Genomic DNA, 23305 nt, shown 5'->3' with positions numbered 1-23305 from the left:
TTAAGGTATGCCAAGGGGTACGTGAGATTTTTTAAAAATATTCTAAGAATAGTAACAATTCAAAAATCCTTTATAAATATATTTATTGAATAATACTTCAACAAAATATGAATTTAAGTTCATGAACTGAACATCAAATCAAGTAGGCTATTCCATTCATTACAATGCAACAATGCAATATTCAGTGTTGACAGCTAGATTTTTTGTGGACATGTTCTATAAATATAGATGTAAAGATTTCTTTTTTTGTGAAGAAATGTTTAGAATTAAGTTCATAAATCCAGATGGATCTCTATTACAATCCCCAAAGAGGGCACTTTAAGTTGATGATTACTCCTATGAGTAGAAATCTTTATTTATAATTGAATCACTTGTTTATTTTTCAACACGTTTTTAGTTATTTTTATTTTTTTTTTCTGAATAGTTTAAGAAAGACCACTACAAATGAGCAATATTTTGCACTGTTATACAATTTAATAAATCAGAAACTGATGACATAGTGCTGTATTTTACTTCTTTATCTCTTTTTTTCAACCAAAAATGCTTTGCTCTGATTAGGGGGTACTTGAATTAAAAACATTTTCACAGGGGGTACATCACTGAAAAAAGTTTGAGAACCACTGTATTAGATGAAATCTTTACCTGACATGTTTCAACTGTCATCTGCAGTCTTCTTCAGAAGGGTCACCTGACCACTGGGACGTGTTGCCTTTCAGCTGTTCTTGTAGGCGTGGCCAACCAGGCAGACCTGTCTAGTCTACCTGGTTGGCTCCACCACCCCGCCCGCTTGATGGTTAATGGAGGAGGGAGTCCCCAGTATGCAATAGCATGGATGCTCCCTCATCCCGATTGATGGTTTCCTTGGGCCGCTTCCTTAATTCGATCGTCTCCTTAATCCATCGTTTGAATTTATTTTCTGTCCCGATAATTTTGCCGTTGTCCCAGTCCATGCTGTGGTTATTTATTTTGCAATGATGTGATATGGCTGATTTTAAGATTTCCTGTTCGGATTTTTGTTTTAAGCTTGTTGTAAACCCTCCAGTTGTCTCTTTTTCACATCTTTTCTGATGTTCTTTCTTCCTTGTGTTGAATGTCCTCCCGAGATTTCGGAAATTACATTGCATTTCTTGTCTTGTTCTGTTTTGTCTTTCGGATGTACAAGTAACTGTCTTGTTTTCATGTGAGGTTTAACTGTTGTGTTTATTTTGTGTTTTTTCATGACCCGCTGTCCTGGTTCTGTTATTCCCCTAATGCATGGGTGTCAAAATTGGCCCGCCGTGTAATTTCATTTGGCCTTTGAGGCGATATCAAATTAACACTAGAGCTGACCCGCCGATTATATACAGCGGCGGTGCCGCGGTAACACAGCATTCACCGCTAATTCTCATACTTGCGACTCCCAAATTTCAGTGCCCCTCCCGAAAATCGTCACGTCCGCTTTTCATCCAGTCCAGCGAGTGCTGGCCCAGTCACATAATATGTGCAGCTTCTGCACACACACACAAGTGAATGCAACGCATACTTGATCAACAGCGATACAGGTTACACTGAGGGTGACCGTATAAACAACTTTAACACTGTTAGAAACATATGCCACACTGTGAACCCACACCAAACAAGAATGACAAACACATTTCGGGAGAACATCCGCACCGTAACACAACATAAACACAACAGAACAAATACCCAGAATCCTTTGCAGCACTAACTCTTCCGGGACGCTACAAGGTGTGTGTGTGTGGTGGGGGGTTGTATTTTGTACAGAAGCCGCACATATCTTGTGACTGGGCCGGCACATTGTTAGAATGGATGAAAAGCGGACGTGACGACAGCTCGTAGAGGACCTTAAAGGCAGTGTCTTTAAGGCACGCCCCCAAGACTGTGGTCCAGGTGGACTACGAGATATAATGACTGATGAACACCTTCGTTCGATAATGAAGGTTGCCTCAGCTCAAAGCCTGAGCCCCGACATCAATGAACTAGCATCCAAGAAAAGATGGCAGGTATCTGGCTTGGGCACATCAGATTAGATCAGTGTGTTTCAAACTGAGCAGTTTAAAGTCCTGAATGGTTGGTTTATTCATTGTCATTTTATTTTCAAATTTATTAGCCTGTGGAAAAAGTTAATGTTATATTTACCTCAGAAGGCTGCAAATAGAAAAGAGGCATTCAATTGTTATTTAAATTGTATTTGATGTACCATTGATATTTTTTAATTATTATTATTATTATTTGAAACGCGATTTTGCATGTCACTATAAAGTTATATAACCCTTGCTTTTCAATATTCATTGCAAAACCTGTTTGGGTCCCTATTAAAAGGTTAATTTGTTCAACTTTGGCCCGCGGCTTTGTTCAGTTTTAAATTTTGGCCCACTCTGTATTCGAGTTGGACACTCCTGCCCTAATGTATGGTAAGGATATGACCTTTGTTCTTTATTTCAGGTTTTTCTTTGGGTTTCTTCTTTGTTCTCTTTTCCTTGTTTTTTTACTTGTTGTTCCCCTTTTTTGATGGCCCAGGTTGGATAATGGCAGTTTTTATTTCTTTTTTTCTATTTTGTTCTTCTGTTATGATGTTGGCCCGTTCATAGAGTGTTCTCACGACTGATAGTTTGTGTGCTGTGGGATGTCCGGAGGTTCAGAATAGATATTGGTCGGTGTGTTTCGGTTTTTGATGAACAGCAATGTTTTGACTGCTGTCATGTTTGCAGTGGATTTTCATGTCCAAAAAAGTTATGGTCCCGTTCATTTCCTCTTCATGTGTGAATTTGATGTTTCCAGTCTTGTCAAAACTGTTGAGGTGGTCTGTAAGATCATGTGTGTGTCCCACTTTTATTTTCTCCAAAATGTCATCTGCGTATCTTCTCCAGAAGGTGGGTCTGCAGTGTATGGGTGCTGTGTCGATGGCGGTGGTTTCCAGGTCTTCCATGAAGAAACTGCTCATTATTGCTGATAGAGGGTCTCCCATTGCAAAGCCCTCATTTTGTTTGTATAGTATTCCTTTGTATTGGAAGTATGGGGATTTTGCAACAAAACTGAGTAATATGTATACCTGTATGTCTTCCGGTGTGAGGTTTGTTCTTGCTTTTAGAGTCCTGTGTTTTGTGATGCGTTTATTGACGATGTGCAGGGTGACATCTACTGGGGTTTTAGTGAACAATGAAATGACGTCATGTGAAATAAACATTTCATCTTGTTGCAATTTTATTGTGTTGAGATCTTGTGTGAGTTGTTTTGAATTTTGGCACTGGTATTCTGTGAGGCCAAGGAGGGGTTTTATTATTTCAACAAGCGCTTTTGATAAATTATATGTAACGGAACCTATACTGTCTACTATTGGGCGTAGTGCGGTATCTTTTTTGTGTATCTTGGGGGTACTGTATATTCTTGGGGTTATATTTGCTGTGGGTATTAAAAATTCATATTGATAGCATGTTATTTTTTTGCTTTCGACTAATGGTTTGAGGAGGGTCTTTAGCATTTTTTTATTTTCTTCTGTGGGATCTTTTTTCACTATCTCATGTGTGTTGTTATCGTTCAGCATTGTTTTTCATATGCATCTGTGTCCATTATTACTGTTGTTCTCCCTTTGTCTGCTAGTATGATGGTGATGGTTTCATCTTTTTTGAGTGTAATGATAGCTTGTCTTTCCTTTTTTGTGATGTTGCTTTTTGGGAGTTTTGCCATTTCTAATATCCCTGCTACTTGCATAGCTCCGCCTTTTTTCCCTGCTCGGTTATTTTCTGACACGCCAGGTCTGTAGCTAAAATGAAATCTTCTTTAGGCACCTTGTTCGTTGTGATGGCAAAATTTAGACCTCATCCGAGTACACTCATTTCTGTTTCAGTGAGCGCGCATCGTGAGAGGTTGCGCACCCACTTTTCGTCTGTGTACGTGAGTGTCTCCTTTTCCCTTTTTCTGTCGATAAGCTTATTTAATTTATAACCAGGTAGACTTGACAGGACTGCCTGGTTGGCCATGCCTTTAAGAACAGCTGAAAGGCAACATGTCACATTGGTCAGGTGACCTTTCTGAAGAAGACTGCAAATGACAGTCAAAACATGTCAGGTAAAGTTTACATCTAATATACCGAAAATATGGTCTGATTACAAGAACATTTGAAAAATGAGCAGAAAATTGCTGTACAGAGTGGTAATATTGTGGATGTAGCGGAACTTCCTGCAGCTATTGCTGACAATCTAGTTAAGACTGATACGACAGCGCCTCTGCAGGTTGCGGCCAAGCACTACACTCCATCATCAAGTTCTTCATGCTGAATGTCTTAAATATTGGGCCAACCCCTAAAAATTAGGCATCTCATCCACAAGCTAAGTGTAATTTATTACCCATGCTGCCATGGCAACAACCGGAGGCCTACAGTTCCATCTGCTGAGGAATAAATAGAACATTTGTCCTGCCTCCCCTAACATGTTTCAAACATTTGGAGCTGTGTTTGGATTTATTTATTTTACAGAAGGAGCATTTATGCTTTTTTAATTAACATGCAACAGAGATGCACTTCATTTCTGTATGTACATCAGCATGCATCTAATAAACACATTTTGTTAACATAGAAAAAGGGGTCTCAAACTTGTTTTTTTGTGGGCCACATTGCAGTTTTGGCTGCCATCAGAAGGTTAATTGTAACAGTAAGGCAAGGCAAGGCAAGGCAACTTTATTTGTATAGCGCTTTTCATACACAAGGCAGACTCAAAGTGCTTCACAGACAACAAAGTGAAATGAAAGAAAATAAAAGCAAAATTAAAATGCAGACAATAAAAATAAAAACAGTGCAGACGTTTAAAGTTAAAAGATTAAAAGATTTAGCTGAAAGCTAAGGTGAACATAAAAGTCTTCAGTCTAGTTTTAAAAGTAGTGAGAGTTGGGGAGAGTCTGACATCTTCAGGAAGTTTATTCCAGCTATTTGTTGCATAGTGACTGAATGATGATCTCCCTTGATTTGAGTTTACTCTTGGAACCGCTAACAGATTGGTCTCAGAAGATCTTAGTGATCTAGAGGGCGTATATAGTGGGAGCATATCAGTGATATACTTGGGCCCTAGACCATGTAGTGATTTATATGTGAGCAGGAGGATTTTGAAATCTATTCTCTGATGTACAGGGAGCCAATGTAAGGATTTAAGAATTGGTGTAATGTGCTCACATTTTTTGGTCTTTGTTAGAACTCTAGCAGCAGCGTTCTGAACAAGCTGTAGCTGCCTGACAGTTTTTTTGGGAAGACCTGCAAGGAGACCATTACAATAGTCTAGCCTACTGGTAATAAAGGCATGTACAAGTTTTTCTAAGTCTTGAGCTGACATGAGCCCTCTAAGTCTTTTTACATTTTTGAGGTGATAGTAGGCCGATTTTGTTACTGATTTGATGTGACTGTCGAAATGTAAATCAGAATCTAAAATAACCCCAAGATTTCTGGCTTTATTTGAGGTTTTCAGGGACAGTGATTGAAGGTGTTGGATGACTTTAAACCTTTCTTTTTTAGCACCAAAAACAATTATCTCAGTTTTATCTTCATTTAGTTGTAGGAAATTTTGGCACATCCAGTGTTTGACTTGCTCAATGCACTGGCACAGAAGATCTATGGGGCGATAGTCATTTGGTGATAGCGCTACATAGATTTGGGTGTCATCGGCATAGCAATGATGGTCAATGTTATTATTTTGCATGATTTGTCCTAGTGGGAGCATATAGATGTTAAATAAAGTCGGCCCCAAGATTGAACCTTGGGGGACTCCACACGTTACGTTGGTTGGTTCTGATACAAAGTCACCAATGGAAACAAAATAGTTCCTATCTTGTAGATATGACTTGAACCAGCTTAAAACTCTGCCTGAGATCCCCACCCAGTTTTCCAACCTGTCCAAAAGTATTGAGTGGTCGACAGTGTCAAATGCAGCACTGAGGTCCAAAAGCATTAATACTGAAGTTTTGCCAGAGTCTGTGTTTAGACGGATGTCATTTATAACTTTAAGAAGGGCCGTCTCTGTGCTATGAAGAGGTCGAAATCCTGACTGGAAGTTGTTGTGGCAGCCAGTAGAAGCCAAGAAGTGATTTAGTTGTTGGAGGACAACTTTCTCAATTATTTTACTTATGAATGGTAGATTTGAAATTGGTCTGTAGTTTTTGATAACAGAGGCATCTAGGCTCTGCTTTTTTAGAAGAGGTTTAATGACTGTAAACAATGTATAAATATATGAAGATTTGTTTCATGATATTGTTACATAATTGCCTAAGGATCTGATTTATATATACTGTTTATGTACACTATTTGATTTATTTATTTAATTTATATGTTTATTTGACAGACACAGTACATATACTGTAAACATTGCCATCCTACGTTAAAGTACATGAGGTTTCTAGCCACAGGCAAAGTTGCAACCCTCATCCCTAGTTAGGCTTTTAAAGAAAATTTAAGAAATGTGAGAATCACACACAAAAGGATTAAAACAAGTATTAAAAATAGACATTAAAAATAATTGGCCCCATTTGTCCATACTACATCCAGTTCTGGTGCACATACTTCTGATTATCCTTAAGCCACATTTTCAGTTTTGTGGAGAAACGTTCAATGTCCAACTGTGACTTTAACTCCAGTGGCAAAGAGTTCCACGAGATGTGAAGCCTTCACTGAGAACTCGGACTAACCCAGAGTTGTCTGGGCTCTTTTCACTAACCGCAGCTCGAGTCCGCACATCTTCCCTACTGTACTCTTGTATTTCTTTACACATTCCATCAGGGGCTATTCCATTAAGACATTTAAAATAGCTTTTAAAAAGGAGAAATGTATACAATTATCAAAAGTCGTCATGTCATACCTTTTGGTAATATGGCAGTGATGATGCTTCATTGGTTTTCGATCAAAACTCTTTAGTGTGTGTATATGTAATGACAACAGAGGCTTCACCACAGATTTGTGGTCTGTCCCTAGACGATGGCACATATGGTAAGACATATGGGATAAAATCACTGCATGCATGTAAACTTGAGCAACGTGAACAGATACACAAGGTCTAACCAGCCTAAAACAGTTTATATTTATTTTTGTGGTCTTCGTCATTTTTTTTAATATGGCCATCAAATTTTAGCTTAGGGTTTAAATTAACACCCAAATATTTAAATTCTTTCACCTGCTCTATTTTATTTTGATTATAGTTGACCTGAATTTCATTTAATGATTGTTTCTTCAGAGAGAAACACATTGAGACTGTTTTGTTATATTTCAAAGTTAAACAGTTATTTTCAACCCATGTTGATACTTCAGTTAAATGTTTAAGATCTATGAAGCCTGTTGAAGGGTGTCTGCTGCCACATAAATGTTTGTATCATCTGCATATGTCCGCCCTGAGATCGGTAGGTTGTGAGTTCAAACCCCGGCCAAGTCATAGCAAAGACTATAAAAATGGGACCCATTACCTGCCTGCTTGGCACTCCGCATCAAAGGTTGGAATTGGGGGTTAAATCACCAAAAATGATTCCCGGGCGCGGCCACCGCTGCTGCCCACTGCTCCTCTCACCTCCCAGAGGGTGATCAAGGGTGATGGGTCAAATGCAGAGAATAATTTCGCCACACCTAGTGTGTGTGTGACAATCATTGGCACTAGGGGCGGCATGGCGTAGTGGGTAGAGCGCCCTTGTCAGAAACCTGAGGGTTGCAGGTTCGCTCCCCGCCTCTTACCATGCCGTTGTGTCCTTGGGCAGGACACATTACCCTTGCCCCCGGTGCCGCTCACACCGGTGAATGAATGTTGAATGAATGATAGGTGGTGGTTGGAGGGGCCGTAGGCGCAAATTGGCAGCCACGCTTCCGTCAGTCTACCCCAGGGCAGCTGTGGCTACGAAAGTAGCTTACCACCACCAGGTGTGAATGAATGATGGGTTTTTAACATGTAAAGCGACTTTGGGTACTTAGAAAAGCGCTATATAAATCCCAGGTATTATTATTATTATGTAACTTAATACATTTGGCAGGTGGTATTTTTTGCAAATGTTGTGGAGGTCATTTATGTATAAGCTGAAAAAGCAGCGGACCCAAAAATGGGCGAAAAAACTCGGCAGCATGGCTCAAGCAGCTCATTCAACTAATTAAAATTAAAATAGCAGCATATTGTTGTAAATGGGGAAAAATGGCACCACGGTTTTTTATAGTAAAATTCAGGTGTCTGAGCTGGCAGTTTGTTTTTTTTTACCGTAAAATCTATTGTAATTTTTACAGTGTACAATTTAATGGTTAAGTATCTTTAAATTTCCATTACCTAAGCAGTTCTTTAAATATGTATTATTATTTGTATAAAATATGGTGCATTATTAAATAATATTAAAGTTTAAAAATATGCACCTGTATGCAGTACATGTGTTTACTTCTGTCAATTTGCAGATAGATTTAGAAAAATTGACACATTATTTCCAATAGGGATGTTCCGATCAGGGTTTAATGCTGCTGATTCCAGTACCGATCATCAATCAGTGAGATCAACCGTGTTAACTATACATTATTCTATGTATTTACTGTGAGTGCTATTGACGGTTTAACAACATTGACACAATATTTAAACTACTACCTGACTCTCTTTTAACTGAGCAAAACTAAAAATTAAAACTACTATCTACTACTCGTTTAAATCATTTGGTTTTGGCCCTCAAAGTGTATCTAAGGAATTATCCTGAGTTTGCAAACATTACCAAAAACAGCAAAAAAAATATTTTGAGGAGATAAAAATATCGCTCTAATCCCTCTAGTATCGATCATATACGGATACTACCCTTAATATCAACACAGAATTAATTTATGGATCAACTTGATCCTTCTCTTACATCTTGTGTACTGACACACCAAGAGTTGTTGTTGTTATATTATCCTCTCTTGAGACTCTTATTACTCTACTTGTTAATTTCCTGTTAAGAGCTCCTTACTTTCTTCTGTAACATGTTTCCATCTACACTTCTTAAACTTTGCTGAGCACTCATTCCTTGGTGTTTTTTCAGGCTAGGTTAGCTTAGCTGTTAGCATGCCTGCTCCTAGCTTTCTCTCTGTTTGTACCAAGTTTAGCTTCATCCTCCAGTGATAATAATACTTGATAGTGAAACTTGAGATACTAAGAAATGCAGTATATTTGCCATAATAAAGGTGACTATAATTAGCTTAGGGGAGCAGCTACACGACTTGTATGGAGACACAACCGTTTGTCAGCCAGAGAGGGTCAGCTTCAATTAATTAATCAACAATAGCAGATCATATACGTTTTTACGAAAATCCGGCAATAGCGATCGGTGGCCAATCGATCGGCACATCCCTAATTCTTTCGCAGGCCATATAAACTGAGCCTTGAGTTTGGCACCTTTGACATAAAACATATGTATACACTGTAAATGAAACTAAAACATTTTTTTTTTTAATGAAAATATATAATTTAAAAATATATTGTAATTTATTTGCATTAAAAATTTAATGTATGCATTATTTTCACGGACCAGCTTTCTACGTGTGGCAGATAGAAAAATTTGCTTTTGGCTACAATCTGGCACATTAAAATTTTATATGTCCATTAATGTGCATTATTCCATGTACTATATATAACAAAGGAGTTGTAATATACATCTATCAACAAGCTTATTAGTGTGTTTAGTGGGACAGGCGAAACTTAAGTCGGAGAAAATGTGGTAGTTTATAAATTAACTAGATGAGGCAATTCCCGAAGGAATTGCGTGTGAATGCGCCAATGCTGAAGTTGACCTGAAATCCTGGAATTTTTTTAGAATTGTTGAAGCAGAGCACACAATTCCCAAACAGGCTGAATATTTTGAAGTTGGAACAGTTTGAATCAGATGAAAAATGTGGGAGTTGTGGAACTTTGAAGAATGTCCCATTGATTTCAATGGGAATATCCCAAAAAATTTGTGAATTTCGGGAAAAGCAGGATTTTTTTTTGAAAAATGGTAAAAAACTTGAATGGTCTGAATGAGTTGAAATGGTTGGTGTAAGAATTTTTCAAATCGGTCAAGAAATGTTGAAGTAGTAACATTTTTAATTGAGAAATGGTATTAAGGAATTCCTTGAAATTTCGGGAAAACCGGTAATGTTTCCAGTTCGAAAAACAACTTCCTTTTTTTGTCCTGATTAAGAGGAATGTTTGGACGGTGGAACGGTTGAAGTGGGTTGAAAAATGTAGAAGGAGTAGTCGCCAGAAAAAAGGGTTTGAAAAAATGGAAATTCTGGGAATTCCTGGAATTTTTTTGAAAAATTATCATTTGAATGTCCAGGATGAGTGGAATATGTTGAAGGTGGAATGGTTTGAATCGGTTGAAAAATGTGGAAATGGTGGAAGTTTGAGAAATGGCCAATTCATTTTGAATGGAAACTATACATTACTGTTTGCACTATATTAATTTATATTATTATGTGTTGTCAACTTTGTACTTTTTTTTTTTTTTTTATGTCATTGCCTGAAATAAGTAAATAAATGAAATGAAAATGAAAATGAAAAAAATGGGAAAAATGTCCCGGAAAACCTGGAATTCTGGGAAATCTGGAAATGTTTGGAATTTTTCACGGGAAAGCCCGCGATTCCCGAATAGGCTGAACAGTTTGAAGTTGGAAGGGTTTGAATCGGGTGAAAAATGTGGAACGTAGAGCGCGCCATACTCTGGACAAGAAAAAGAAGTTTAATAAATAAATGCTTTGGAGCATTCACACAATTATTGTTTCTGTGTAGCAAATGCGTCAGGGACCGGTACCGGTCCCAGGACCGGTGGTTGGGGACCACTGCTCTAGAGAACCGATAACTGAATGAAAAATAACTGAACTGATGGGATTCATGCAGCATTTGCATTGTGCGGGTGTACCTAATGATGTGTGGCAAGTATTGAAATAAGCCCAGTTTCTCTCCCGTACAGAAGCGCGTTTTGAAGCTATGGTTGGCGGCTCAGAGGCGAAGCGGCTCGTTAAACGACAGCGAGACCGAAGCCAAACTGCTGGAGCTGTGCGCCACAGAGGGCTGGACGCCACATGACAGTGATGGAGAGGAAGCGGAAGAGGAGGAGATGGACAACTCTGAACCTCTAGATGATAGTGATGTTGTTCTTTCAGACTCCGGTAGGCTGTATGTTTTTGAACCCAAAGCCTCGAACAGTGCTAACGCTCGCTAGCCTTTGTTTTTAGATGACGACCTGGAAGAATATGACAAGATGGTGTCAGGAAGGAGGAAGGCAGGACGGGTAAGAGTGTAACAAATTGTTGTTTCTATTCTTCATTGTTCAAGCCCTGCTTTTTCTCTTTTTTGCAGTGGAACAAGAGGAATGAGAAGGGTGAGACGTCCCTCCACAGGGCGTGCATAGACGGGAACTTGAGGCAGGTCCAGTATCTGGTGGAGCAGGTGGGTCAAATTACAGGCCTCAAATTTTTACTTTTTAAGGTCAAGGCAAGTGTTGCCTTAAAAGAGGGCTCATATTTTAGGGCACCAAACCAAGTTAGAAGGGCACCAAGGCAAACATTATTTTCTTTCGAGGCAGGAGCTCTAAAGCTTGCATGCATGCATATACAGTATATATATACAAAACCCAAAAGCAGTGAAGTTGGCACGTTGTGCAAATCGTAAATAAAAACAGAATACAATGATTAGCAAATGCTTTCCAACTTATATTCAATTGAATAGACTGCAAATAATCATTAACTTAGAATTTATTGACAGCAGCACGTTGCAAAAAAGTTGGCAGTTGACAGTTTTGTTTCATCTGACCACAGAACTTTCCTCCAGAAGGTCTTATCTTTGTCCATGTGATGTCAAATGAAACAAAAATGGAGCTGTTTGGCCACAATACACATCAATATGTTTGGAGGAGAAAAGGTGAGGCCTGTAATCCCAGGAACACCATCCCTACCGTCAAGCATGGTGGTGGTAGTATTATGCTCTGGGCCTGTTTTGCTGCCAATGGAACTGGTGCTACACAGAGAGTAAATGGGACAATGAAAAAGGAGGATTACCTCCAAATTCTTCAGGACAACCTAAATTCATCAGCCCGGAGGTTGGGTCTTGGGCACAGTTGGGTGTTCCAAGAGGACAATGACCCCAAACACACGTCAAAAGTGGTAAAGGAATGGCTAAATCAAGCTAGAATTAAGGTTTTAGGATGGCCTTCCCAAAGTACTGACTTAAACGTGTGGACAATGCTGAAGAAACAAGTCCATGTCAGAAAACCAACAAATTTAGCTGAACGGCACCAATTTTGTCAAGAGGAGTGGTCAAAAATTCAACCAGAAGCTTGTGGATGGCTACCAAAAGCGCCTTATTGCAGTGAAACCTGCCAAGGGACATGTAACCGAATATTAACATTGCTGTATGTATACTTTTGACCCAGCAGATTTGGTCACATTTTCAGTAGACCCATAATAAATTCATAAAAGGACCAAACTTCATGAATGTTTTTTGTGACAAACAAGTAACGGTATGTGCTCCAATCACTCTATCACAAAAAATAAGAGTTGTAGAAATTATTAGAAACTCAAGACAGCCATGACATTATGTTCTTTACAAGTGTATGTCAACTTTTGACCACGACTGTGTATGTATGTATGTATATATCTATATATATACATATATATATATATATATATATATATATATATATATATATATAAATAATTATATAGTGTGTGTATATATATATATATATGTATACATATAATATAGTGCATATATATTTATATTGTGTGTGTGTATATATATATATATATATATATATATATATATATTTGAATTACGGTACACACTGTGTGTCTATTTTTTTACTTTCTTCAGCTTGTTTTAGATATATTTATATTTGATGAAATATGTTTGTTTTCAGGGCCACCCAATAAACCCCAGAGACTACTGCGGCTGGTCTCCCCTGCATGAGGCCTGCAACCATGGTCACCATGGTAACAGATTTACCCTCATTAAACACGGTTTCATTTTCCCTGAAGCCCACAAAGTCACCGATTTTGCCCTACTTCATTTCATCCAGACATTGTGTCTGTGCTGCTGGAGCGAGGTGCGAACATCAACGACCCGGGCGGCCCGCTGTGTGAGGGGGTAACTCCCCTGCACGACGCCCTGGCATGTGGCAACTTTTCAGTAGCCAGGCTCTTGGTGGAACGAGGGGCTTCTGTTAACCTCCGCAACTCTAAGGTGTGTCAGTGTGTGTACCGTAGGAAATAATGCCAATGTTCCAGGGTTAAACAGTTGCCTTTCCTGTACCGTTATCAACTACATGCAATGTTTTGGTTATTATTTTTATGGCGGTGTAAGTTTCTTCTACGGTTGCGCGATATAGACGATATACAACTGAAATGATTCGAATTCAGCCAATGGTAGAGCTTTTAATCATTATATCGTGATAATGCATGAAGATTACATATTTTAGCTGTGTTCTGCAAATTTGACAGCGACAAGCAAACAAAGACGTCCTCAGTGCAATGTAGCATCCTCGTTAAAAAGCTAACGGCTAGTGTCCCTCCACATTGCCTCCATGGCAGCAAAAAAACTACATAGTAATACATTTCTTACAAGTATCATTATCACTGGAGGACTAGAGGACAAGGAATGAATACAAATGTTACACTATATACACTATCGGAGGATACAATAGAATAGATGTTTATTTCCATTTGCACAGGTACAGGTACCACATTTTTCAGACCATAGGACGCACCAGATTATAAGGGGCAATACCGATGAGCGGGTCTCTTCAGATCTATTTTCATACAAAACATTTTTTTCCTTGTAGTCTACATTACATGTAATAGTGGTTCTTTGGTCAAAATGTTGCATAGATTGTTTTACAGACCATCATCAAGCCGCTTTGTGGGCGTTCTTTTTTACGTTGCTACACTTCAACAGTGTCTTCGCCCCGTCATCTTTGATGTACCGGTAGTTTTTGCCGCTTCTGTAACAAGTCTACTGACAGATATAAGTTAGAACTATACGCTAATTTGTATTAGAAATGGCAAAAGCGGAGAATGAATGCAGCACAATAAGAGGATAGAGAAAAAGGAGCTTATTGATTACATCATCAGACCACAATGACGGACACGCGCAAAGCACTTTGGGAAAACCAAATATGGATAATCCGTTAACGTCACCGGGCATCTGGTCAGGATGCCACCCGAACCCCTCCCTCGGGAGGTGTTTCGGGCACGTCCGACCGGTAGAAGGCCACGGGGAAGACCCAGGATACGTTGGGAAGACTATCTCTCCCGGTTGGCCTGGGAACGCCTCGGGATCCCCCGGGAGGAGCTGGACGGAGTGGCTGGGGAGAGGGAAGTCTGGGCTTCCCTGCTTAGGCTGCTGCCCCCGCGACCCGACCTCGGATAAGTGGAAGAAGATGGATGGATGGATACACCGATACCGATAATTTCCAATATTACATTTTAAAGCATTTATCGGCCGATAATATCGGGCTGCCGATATTATCGGACATCCCTAATATATATATATATATATATATATATATATATATATATATATATATATATATATATATATATATATATATATATATACACAGTATAATAATGTAATATTGGAATTTATCAGTATTGGTTTCTAAAAGTAAAATGTATGACGTTTTAAAACGCCGCTGTGTACACGGACGTAGGGAGAGGTACAGAGTGCCAATAAACCTTAAAGGCATTTCCTTTGCGTGCGTGCCGTCCGAGTCACATAATATCTACCGGCTGTTCTCATCACGAATTAATGCAAGCCATACTTGTTCAACAGCCATACAGGTCACACAGAGGGTGGCCCTATAAACAAGTTGAACTCTGTTACAAATATGCGCCACACTGTGAACTCACACCAAACAAGAATGACAAACACATTTCGGGAGAACATCCGCACCGTAACACAACATAAACACAACAGAAAAAATACCCAGAATTCCTCGCAGTACTAACTCTTCCGGGACGCTACACCCATCCCTAACGTGTTCTTTCTGTCAGGGTGAGACTGCCATTGACACACTTCGTCATTGGCAGCGGATGTACAGCAAAGAACTGGACCATGAAGCCAAGCAGGAGTGTGCAACGACTGAGCGACTGCTGAAGAAGTCACTTGCAGGAGGCGGTAAGTACATCTTTTTTTTCCATCAATACACATCTAATTTGCACACTATTGTATCTATTTCCATCTGCAGTCCACGTTGCCGTTGCCCCTCCCAAACCTTTTGACTCATTTCAAGACAGCCAGCTATTTGATGCCGAGAACTCTGAGCCACTTACGTCCTCAGAAGGGGGCTGTGCCTCTAGCCAAGACTGGCCTGGGAGCAGCGATAGGTCAAAGGTGAACACGACAGCGTCTGCTAGTCTCTCGCGACAGCAGCTAAACAGCTCATCTCAGCGTCGGCGAGCCAGAGGGACAGAGGCTACTCTTCTTTATGGGGTAATTACAGCTTATATGTTGGCATTAGGGATGGGTCCCTTTCACTTTTAAATCGATACGGTGCCAATTCCCGGTACCTGGGAATCCATACGGTACTAATTTTCTGTACTTTTGTGGTAGAATTGTACTGTACGTAGCACACTTTGCATACATACGGTTGCAATTCCAAGACATTAGATGGCAGTAGTGTATAAACTTCAGTGTGTCGCCATAGTCAATAAGTTGTCTTAGTCATCACGTTGAATGTGATAGTCTTTTCTAATGTTAGATAGATTTATTTATTTATTTTTGAGCCCTACAAAGTGTTTATACTGCAAGTATTGTACAAATTACACACCAGCTGTTTTATTGTAATGTGCATCATAGTTGTAGTTTTGATGACCAAGTTAGGAGGTGTTAAAATTGCCATGTAAAATAGCTAATGCTAAACTCAACGTAAATTAGCAACAAGCTCAAGCTTTTTGCGGAGTGGAGCCTTAATGTACTTTTGAGCACTTTCTTCTTGCTTTGTGGGCATGGAAAATTGTAACATTACTTAGAGGCAGTTCAGATGAGTCCACTCTGAGTGCTTGACTGCTTGTTTCCACGCCTAGTGCTTGAACAGATGCCAGTTTGCAACCAGAGTAAGGTATTGTTAATGTAATATCATATGGCACTGTTTGATTTTACATTAATCGGTACCGGGTAGTACTGACTGTTTTCGATCGGTACCTAAAAAAGTACCAAATTCGTTACCCATCCATAGGTACCATATTGATCATGTAAAACAGATTAGAGTCGTCCTTCGCCACATTGCGATTTGAATATTGTGGCTTCAACACAGGCCAGATTAAAAAAAACATTTTTTAAGCATGTTCTACAATTTTTTGGTCTTAAATTAAGTATTTTTAAGCATAACAATGGCTAGATCATTTAAACATATCAGTACTACAGTTGCCTTGGCCACTAAAGGAGACCAAACAATTTAGAACGCGCTGTTCAGTATCGTGTCAACTGATTGGCTTAGCCTCAGACAGCATTACTATGTTGGATTAAAAGAGTGCAGGCATCTGAAATGTACGCAAAAAACCTGGAATTCCGTGTTTTTTTTAACATTAAATTTTGCGCCAAAATTTCACTCCCGTGCTTTTTTTTAATGAAATATCCCCAAAATTGGATCTAAACTAAATTTGTTGCGCATTCACCTCAGCTGCAAGTACTCGCTGTTTCTCTTGCCTAAACGCCGCACCGAATTGCAGGACAGGAAGACAACAGGGGCGCCGAAACAAGCTCGCTTGTTGGCATCATTGAGCTAGCTTGCTTGTCATCAACTGCGTTCACTCTCCAAGCTACAACCTTGACGGCTTTCTACTTGGCTGCCAACCATATTTGGATGAAGTAAATCCGAACACTGTTAGTTCCGGACCAGTTGTAGTTCTAAAGCATTTATTAGTAGCCAGCGAGAAGGTATATTTTTGACGTGACGGATGTAAACAGGGGCAGCACGGTGGCAGAGGGGTTAGTGCATTTTCCTCACAATACGAAGGTCCTGAGTAGTCCTGAGTTCAATCCCGGGCTCAGGATCTTTCTGTGTGGAGTTTGCATGTTCTCCCCGTGACTGCGTGGGTTCCCTCCGGGTACTCCGGCTTCCTCCCACCGCCAAAAACATGCACCTGGGGATAGGTTGATTGGTAACACTAAATTGGCCCTAGTGTGTGAATGTGAGTGTGAATGTTGTCTGTCTATCTGTGCTGGCCCTGCGATGACGTGGTGACTTGTCCAGGGTGTACCCCGCCTTACGCCCGATTGTAGCTGAGATAGGCTCCAGCACCCCCCGCGACCCCAAAAAGGGACAAGCGGTAGAAAATGGATGGATGGATGGAAACAGAGGTCACAAGACTGGAAGTATATTACCCGAGGGGGCGTGGCGATAGAATACAGTGTCCAAATGGGAAACCTTTTCTAAGTTCTTTGTATGTTATAGATTTTATAGATTTTTACATTACATTTTCAATAATAATAATGTTAGTAAATTATCTACTAAAAAAACCTAGTACGTCTGTGGTACATTACATGGGACATGTAAGTGTTAAATAGACAGCCAAAAGGGTTTGGTAGATTACAATGAATCTAAAGGCAAAATATATTGTAGAAATGCACCCAATTGCAGGAAATGTAATCTTGATTTTAAAAGTTTTCTTTCGGGGCTTTTTTTTTACTGCCAGCACTTTGTGCCAATAGAAATGTTCCTCTTTTTTTCTCAAAGGGTGCTCACATGCTTGAGAGTGTAAAGGTGACCAAAGGCCGTTATTTTATGTCTCGACGGCTCTCATAATGTTGAAAAACCTATTTAGAAGGTTGTAAACAGGCTTTTATGCCCTAGCTAAGAAAATATTTGATTTGTAACTAATGATTTTACATCGCGCACATTTGTCAATCTCAGACATCAATCAATCAATCAATCAATGTTTATTTATATAGCCCTAAATCCCAAGTGTCTCAAAGGGCTGTACAAGCCACAACGACATCCTCGGTACAGAGCCCACATACAGGCAAGGAAAAACTCACCCCAGTGGGACGTCGGTGAATGACTATGAGAAACCTTGGAGAGGACCGCATATGTGGGTAACCCCCCCCCCCCCCCCCCCCTCTAGGGGAGACCGAAAGCAATGGATGTCGAGTGGGTCTGACATAACATTGTGAAAGTCCAGTCCACAGCGGGGCCAACAGGAAACCATCCCGAGCGGAGACGGGTCAGCAGCGCAGAGATGTCCCCAACCGATGCACAGGCTAGTGGTCCACCCGGGGTCCCGACTCTGGACAGCCAGCACTTCATCCATGGCCACCGGACCTATGCAACTCCCCCTCGCAAGGGACAGGGGAGAAGAGGAGAGAAGAAAAGAAACGGCAGATCAACTGGTCTAAAAAAGGGGGGTCTATTTAAAGGCTAGATTATACAAATGAGTTTTAAGATGGGACTTAAATGCTTCTACTGAGGTAGCATCTCTAACTGTTACCGGGAGGGCATTCCAGAGTACTGGAGCCCGAATAGAAAACGCTCTATAGCCCGCAGACTTTTTTTTGGCTCTGGGAATCACTAATAAGCCGGAGTTCTTTGAACGCAGATTTCTTGTCGGGACATATGGTACAATACAATCGGCGAGATAGGCTGGAGCTAAACCGTGTAGTATTTTATACGTAAGTAGTAAAACCTTAAAGTCGCATCTTAAGTGCACAGGAAGCCAGTGCAAGTGAGCCAGTATAGGCATAATATGATCATAAATGAGGCCCACTTTTTGAGCAAGTCCAGTGTTTCGAAAACTATAATAAAATAATCAGCTATACCGGGGTGGTATAGCTTGGTTGGTAGAGCGGCCGTGCCAGCAACTTATAGGGTTCCAGGTTCGATCCCCGCTTCCGCCATCCTAGTCACTGCCGTTGTGTCCTTGGGCAAGACACTTTACCCACCTGCTCCCAGTGCCACCCACACTGGTTTAAATGTAACTTAGATATTGGGTTTCACTATGTAAAGCGCTTTGAGTCACTAGAGAAAAGCGCTATATAAATATAATTCACTTCACTTCACTTCAAATCTGTTTTTCAGAATAAGAGCAGCTCTTCAGAAGACAGTGACTCTGACATCCCTATTAGTCCGCTCCGTCCAGTTCGCCCGAGACCCGCCATACCAAAAGCTCCCGGCCAAAATAATACGAGCCCAAACAAGGAGGGTGGCTCAACTGTCAGAGATCCCTCCGCATCGTCCGTCTTTGCCCAGAAAGCATACCACAGCGCCATCCGAGGGTTGGGTAGCGCTAAAACGCTCCTGCAGGGCCGCACACAGCCTCATTTGTCCAGCACACCGCCGGGCCTTTCATCTAGTATCAAATCAGCTTTGGTTCCCGAGGAGGAGTATCTGATGGATGACTGGCTGGAGGATGATTTGCAGGAGAGTCAGCCGAAGAAGAAGAGGAGGCTTCAAGTTCAGAATGGTGCCAGAGGAGATGACGGTCTACCTTTAACAGTCAGAGGTCCGAACTCTCAGATGTCCTGCAGGAGTAAGAAGTTAACATTCTTTATTTCTCTGTCCATATTTTCAACTAAGTTGTACTTTTTCTGGTGCTGCAGTTCTGCCATCCACCAGCAGAGGTGTCTCTCTGAGAAAGAACAGCTCAGTGAAGCCTCATCAGGTCAAAATGACACATATGCCCGGAATGGTTCGATTGGGAAGACGAGAGATCAACAGGTCACATAGCCCCACCCTGACAGATGACGACATGAGACCGGAGACGCCTCCGCCACCTCAACAAATGCCCATGCAGGTCAGAACACGAGAAGAGGCTTCAATTTTAATCCAAAAACCTTTTTCATGTTTTGTTTTGTGTCCATTTCAGCCTCCAACTCAGACTTCCTCCATCACTGCGTCACTGCCTCCGCCAATAAGGATGAGGGTCAGAGTACAGGATGACGTCTTCCTCATCCCTGTTCCACAAAGGTTTGATGATTAAGATGTTGTACAGCTTTGATCTAAATAATAACAATGACGCTACATTATAGCGAGGCAGACTCGTGCACTGTGTCGTGGCTCTGCAATCAGGCCGCCCAGCGTTACTACCACAAGTGCGGCCTCCTGCCTCGCCTCTCTCTGCAGAAAGAAGGCGCTCTGCTGTGCCCGCATGACCTCCTGTTGGCCGTTCTGCACACCAACGAGGAGGTTTGCAATGTTTTTTATTATTATGTATTAATTTGGGATGTCCTGATCAACATTTTTTGGCCACAGATCCGATCCGATTTTGACTCTCCATCCGATACTTCGACAATAGATTACAGATATGAAAATGTTTCATAGCAGTAACAAAAGTAAAGCACAGTGACACATTTTATAAAGCTTATTCAATTCAGAATTTCTTGGTATTGTTGTAAATCAGATGACATATTAAATGTGTGGTATTGAACGCTTTTAGGGGTGCTCAAGAAATTGTTTCACATCCAAATCACAATTTGTATTTATTTTGATTCAAAATCGATTCATAATTTTTGAGAATTGATTAATATATTAATAAATAAATGTTAGTTTTTTTTTGGCAAAAGTTATTTTTTGTTAGAATACATTTTTGGATTAAAGCATTTAAAAATCTATTTTTATTAATATTACTGTATTACTGATACTGTTGCTATTAACTTTAGTTTTCCTTTTTGTAGTGTTAGTAGCATTAAGTATTGTATTTGTATGTCTTATAAATTGCTTTGTAAAAAATATTGTTGGATTGATTAATATCCTGTGTATCCTTTTATAAATTAAATTTAAGTAATACATTTAAAAAAAAGTTTTTTGGGCAAACAATGCACATATTTGTCAGCAACCAAAAGAAGCCCTTGTAACCTATAAACAGCTTTTGAAAGGTTTTATTATAATATAAATACCGAATTTCCCGAAATGTATATTACAAAAATCATGTGGACTTAAGAATCGATTCTCAGTCGAATCATCTCCCCAAGATTTGGTATCCGAATCGTGAGGTGCCTAAAAATTCCCACCGCTAAATGCTGTATACTGTACACATTTTCTAACAAAATAAAGTGGCTAACTTAAAAAAAGCAAAAACTACGATTAGCTCCTATTGAAATATTTTGGGTTTTACTCTTAAAGCTTTCCTGTATCCAGAGACTTACTCATTGACTTTGTAAACAATAACAACAACAAAAAAACACAAATAATTTTGTAAAAACAAGAACAAAAAACAATCAAATCACTTTATCATTTATATACTGATACTACATTATGCACCGATAGTATCGACATCTGGATCGATCACACCTATATTAAATTGAAGCTTTAGCGGTAGTCCTGCTCAGTTTGTGTGTGTGTAGCATGCTTAACCATTTATTCTCCTCTACTCCTCCTTTCAAGAAACTTAGTTTATTTTCTGCCATGGTGGTCACAATTAGTATCTTAGAAGCAGCTTTGCACTGTGGATACACTGCACGTTTTTCAAAGCTTTCTCTCAAATTCGAACCGGCGTTCTTGCAAGACCCGCACCCTCCTGGAACGCATGCAACTCCTGCATGTGTGTAACAATGAATATAGAAATGTAATTGTGTCTCTCTGAGCGTGCATCTCTTTTGAAGGAATCTTTGACGCGAGTACAATCTTTAGCCATGTATGTGACAGCTGCCGTAAAGTTAGTCAGTTAAAAAAGGCAAATATCAGCCTTCGAGATCGGGACTTCTCTAGTCTTCATGTCCCAAGAGCATTGTGGCAGAGTTAGGATTGAATGCAGAATGTTGCAGGTGTTGGCTGAGGTGTCTTCCTGGGACCTCCCTCCTCTTCCAGAGCGCTACAAGAAGGCATGCCTCAGCCTGGCAGTAGGTGAGCAATCAACCCACCTACATACAAACACAAATAAATCATCATTCATAGTGCAACTTCAATCTATGTGTGGTGCCATGCAGAAGAGAACAAGCGCGTCACCCGACTGTGTGAGGTGCAGGACGGCAGCTCCTCCGTGTTGGTGTGCGGCCTCGGCCTGGCCCCGTCCTCCCTCGCCGCCCTTTTACGCGCCCTCAAACTGCAGGCCAGCCTCACCGAGCTACGCCTTTCGGGCAACCGCCTCCACGATAACCTCCTCGCTGAGCTGGTGACCACGGCTATCACCATGCCACGGCTCTGTCTGCTGGACATTTCGGCCAATCAGGTTACGGGGGAGGGGCTTGAGAAGGCAGCCAACGCTTTAAAAGGAGTCAGCCATCCTGCATTTCCGGTAAAGCAGCATTTTTTATCCTGATGAGCTTAAAGTCTCTATATACACTACCGTTCAAAAGTTTGGGGTCACATTGAAATGTCCTTATTTTTGAAGGAAAAGCACTGTACTCCTCAATGAAGATAACTTTAAACTAGTCTTAACTTTAAAGAAATATACTCTATACATTGCTAATGTGGTAAATGACTATTCTAGCTGCAAATGTCTGGTTTTTGGTGCAATATCTACATAAGTGTATAGAGGCCCATTTCAAGCAACTATCACTCCAGTGTTCTAATGGTACAATGTGTTTGCTCATTGGCTCAGAAGGCCAATTGATGATTAGAAAACCCTTGTGCAATCATGTTCACACATCTGAAAACAGTTTAGCTCGTTACAGAAGCTACAAAACTGACCTTCTGCAGAGCGTTTACCTGTGTAAAGTTGGACAGCCAGGTAACATCTAAATGTCCTCCAATAATCACACAATGTTGGTATTTTTGTGTATTTTAGTCGAGTCATTTACAAGACGTAAACATGGTAGGCTATAGGTTACTAGGACCTAGCAGCTACACAACAGTTAAGCACGCAATAGCACGCAAGCTAGACATATGTAATAAGTGTCCTTAATTGAACAATATTGCAGTCTAAAACACGTCATTTATCAATTATGATTATAGTTGCACATTTCTTATACATACAAAGTCTCCATGGCAGAAGCATATTAGAAAATATCCAGTAACAAACGTGTCCACATCATTCAACTTACTGCGTTGTGAGTCTCACATACTTATTTATTATGGTCACGAGATATCGCCGAAAAAGCAATTACCCAACAATTACCCTTCAACTTAAAGGTGTTATAAGTCCTTTCCAGAAATTAATAAATATGTTTTTCAGGCTTATCCTTATTCTGTTTGAGTAATTTCACTTAATAAAGCCTTTTATGACATTCAACACTACAACATAAGAAAATTATGTATGATTTCTGTTGTATCGGATTAATGTCAATATCGGCCAATACTCAAGGCTCCAATATCGGTATCAGGAGTGAAAAAGTTTGGGACACCCCTAGTTATGACTAACTATCCTGAGACTCACTACATTGCTGTTTTGTAAAATAGTCACACAACTTCACTTAATATTATGATGTTTCCC

The 23305-nt window shown here is 40.2% G+C and overlaps 1 protein-coding gene across 2 annotated transcripts in view; it reads left to right on the top strand.

The window, feature by feature from the left end:
- tonsl (tonsoku-like, DNA repair protein) overlaps positions 1–23305 on the top strand; it is a 47934-nt gene that overhangs the window by 13343 nt on the left and 11286 nt on the right. Inside the window, exons 11-23 of one of the 2 annotated variants that reach the window (XM_062041539.1) lie at positions 10912–11110; positions 11177–11232; positions 11301–11390; positions 12859–12931; positions 13018–13181; positions 14993–15116; positions 15187–15431; positions 19015–19438; positions 19536–19729; positions 19802–19902; positions 19965–20121; positions 21699–21777; positions 21861–22168. In XM_062041539.1, coding sequence (XP_061897523.1) covers positions 10912–11110; positions 11177–11232; positions 11301–11390; positions 12859–12931; positions 13018–13181; positions 14993–15116; positions 15187–15431; positions 19015–19438; positions 19536–19729; positions 19802–19902; positions 19965–20121; positions 21699–21777; positions 21861–22168 — 2214 coding nt within the window. Of the gene's footprint in view, positions 1–10911; positions 11111–11176; positions 11233–11300; positions 11391–12858; positions 12932–13017; positions 13182–14992; positions 15117–15186; positions 15432–19014; positions 19466–19535; positions 19730–19801; positions 19903–19964; positions 20122–21698; positions 21778–21860; positions 22169–23305 lie in introns of both variants that reach the window. The other variant, XM_062041538.1, reaches the window with a different exon arrangement.

Source organism: Entelurus aequoreus, linkage group LG03 (genome assembly GCF_033978785.1).
Source record: "Entelurus aequoreus isolate RoL-2023_Sb linkage group LG03, RoL_Eaeq_v1.1, whole genome shotgun sequence".
Taxonomy (NCBI): Eukaryota; Metazoa; Chordata; class Actinopteri; order Syngnathiformes; family Syngnathidae; genus Entelurus; species Entelurus aequoreus.
Note: the sequence above shows the minus strand (reverse complement) of the source record. Positions and strands in the feature narration are given on the sequence as shown.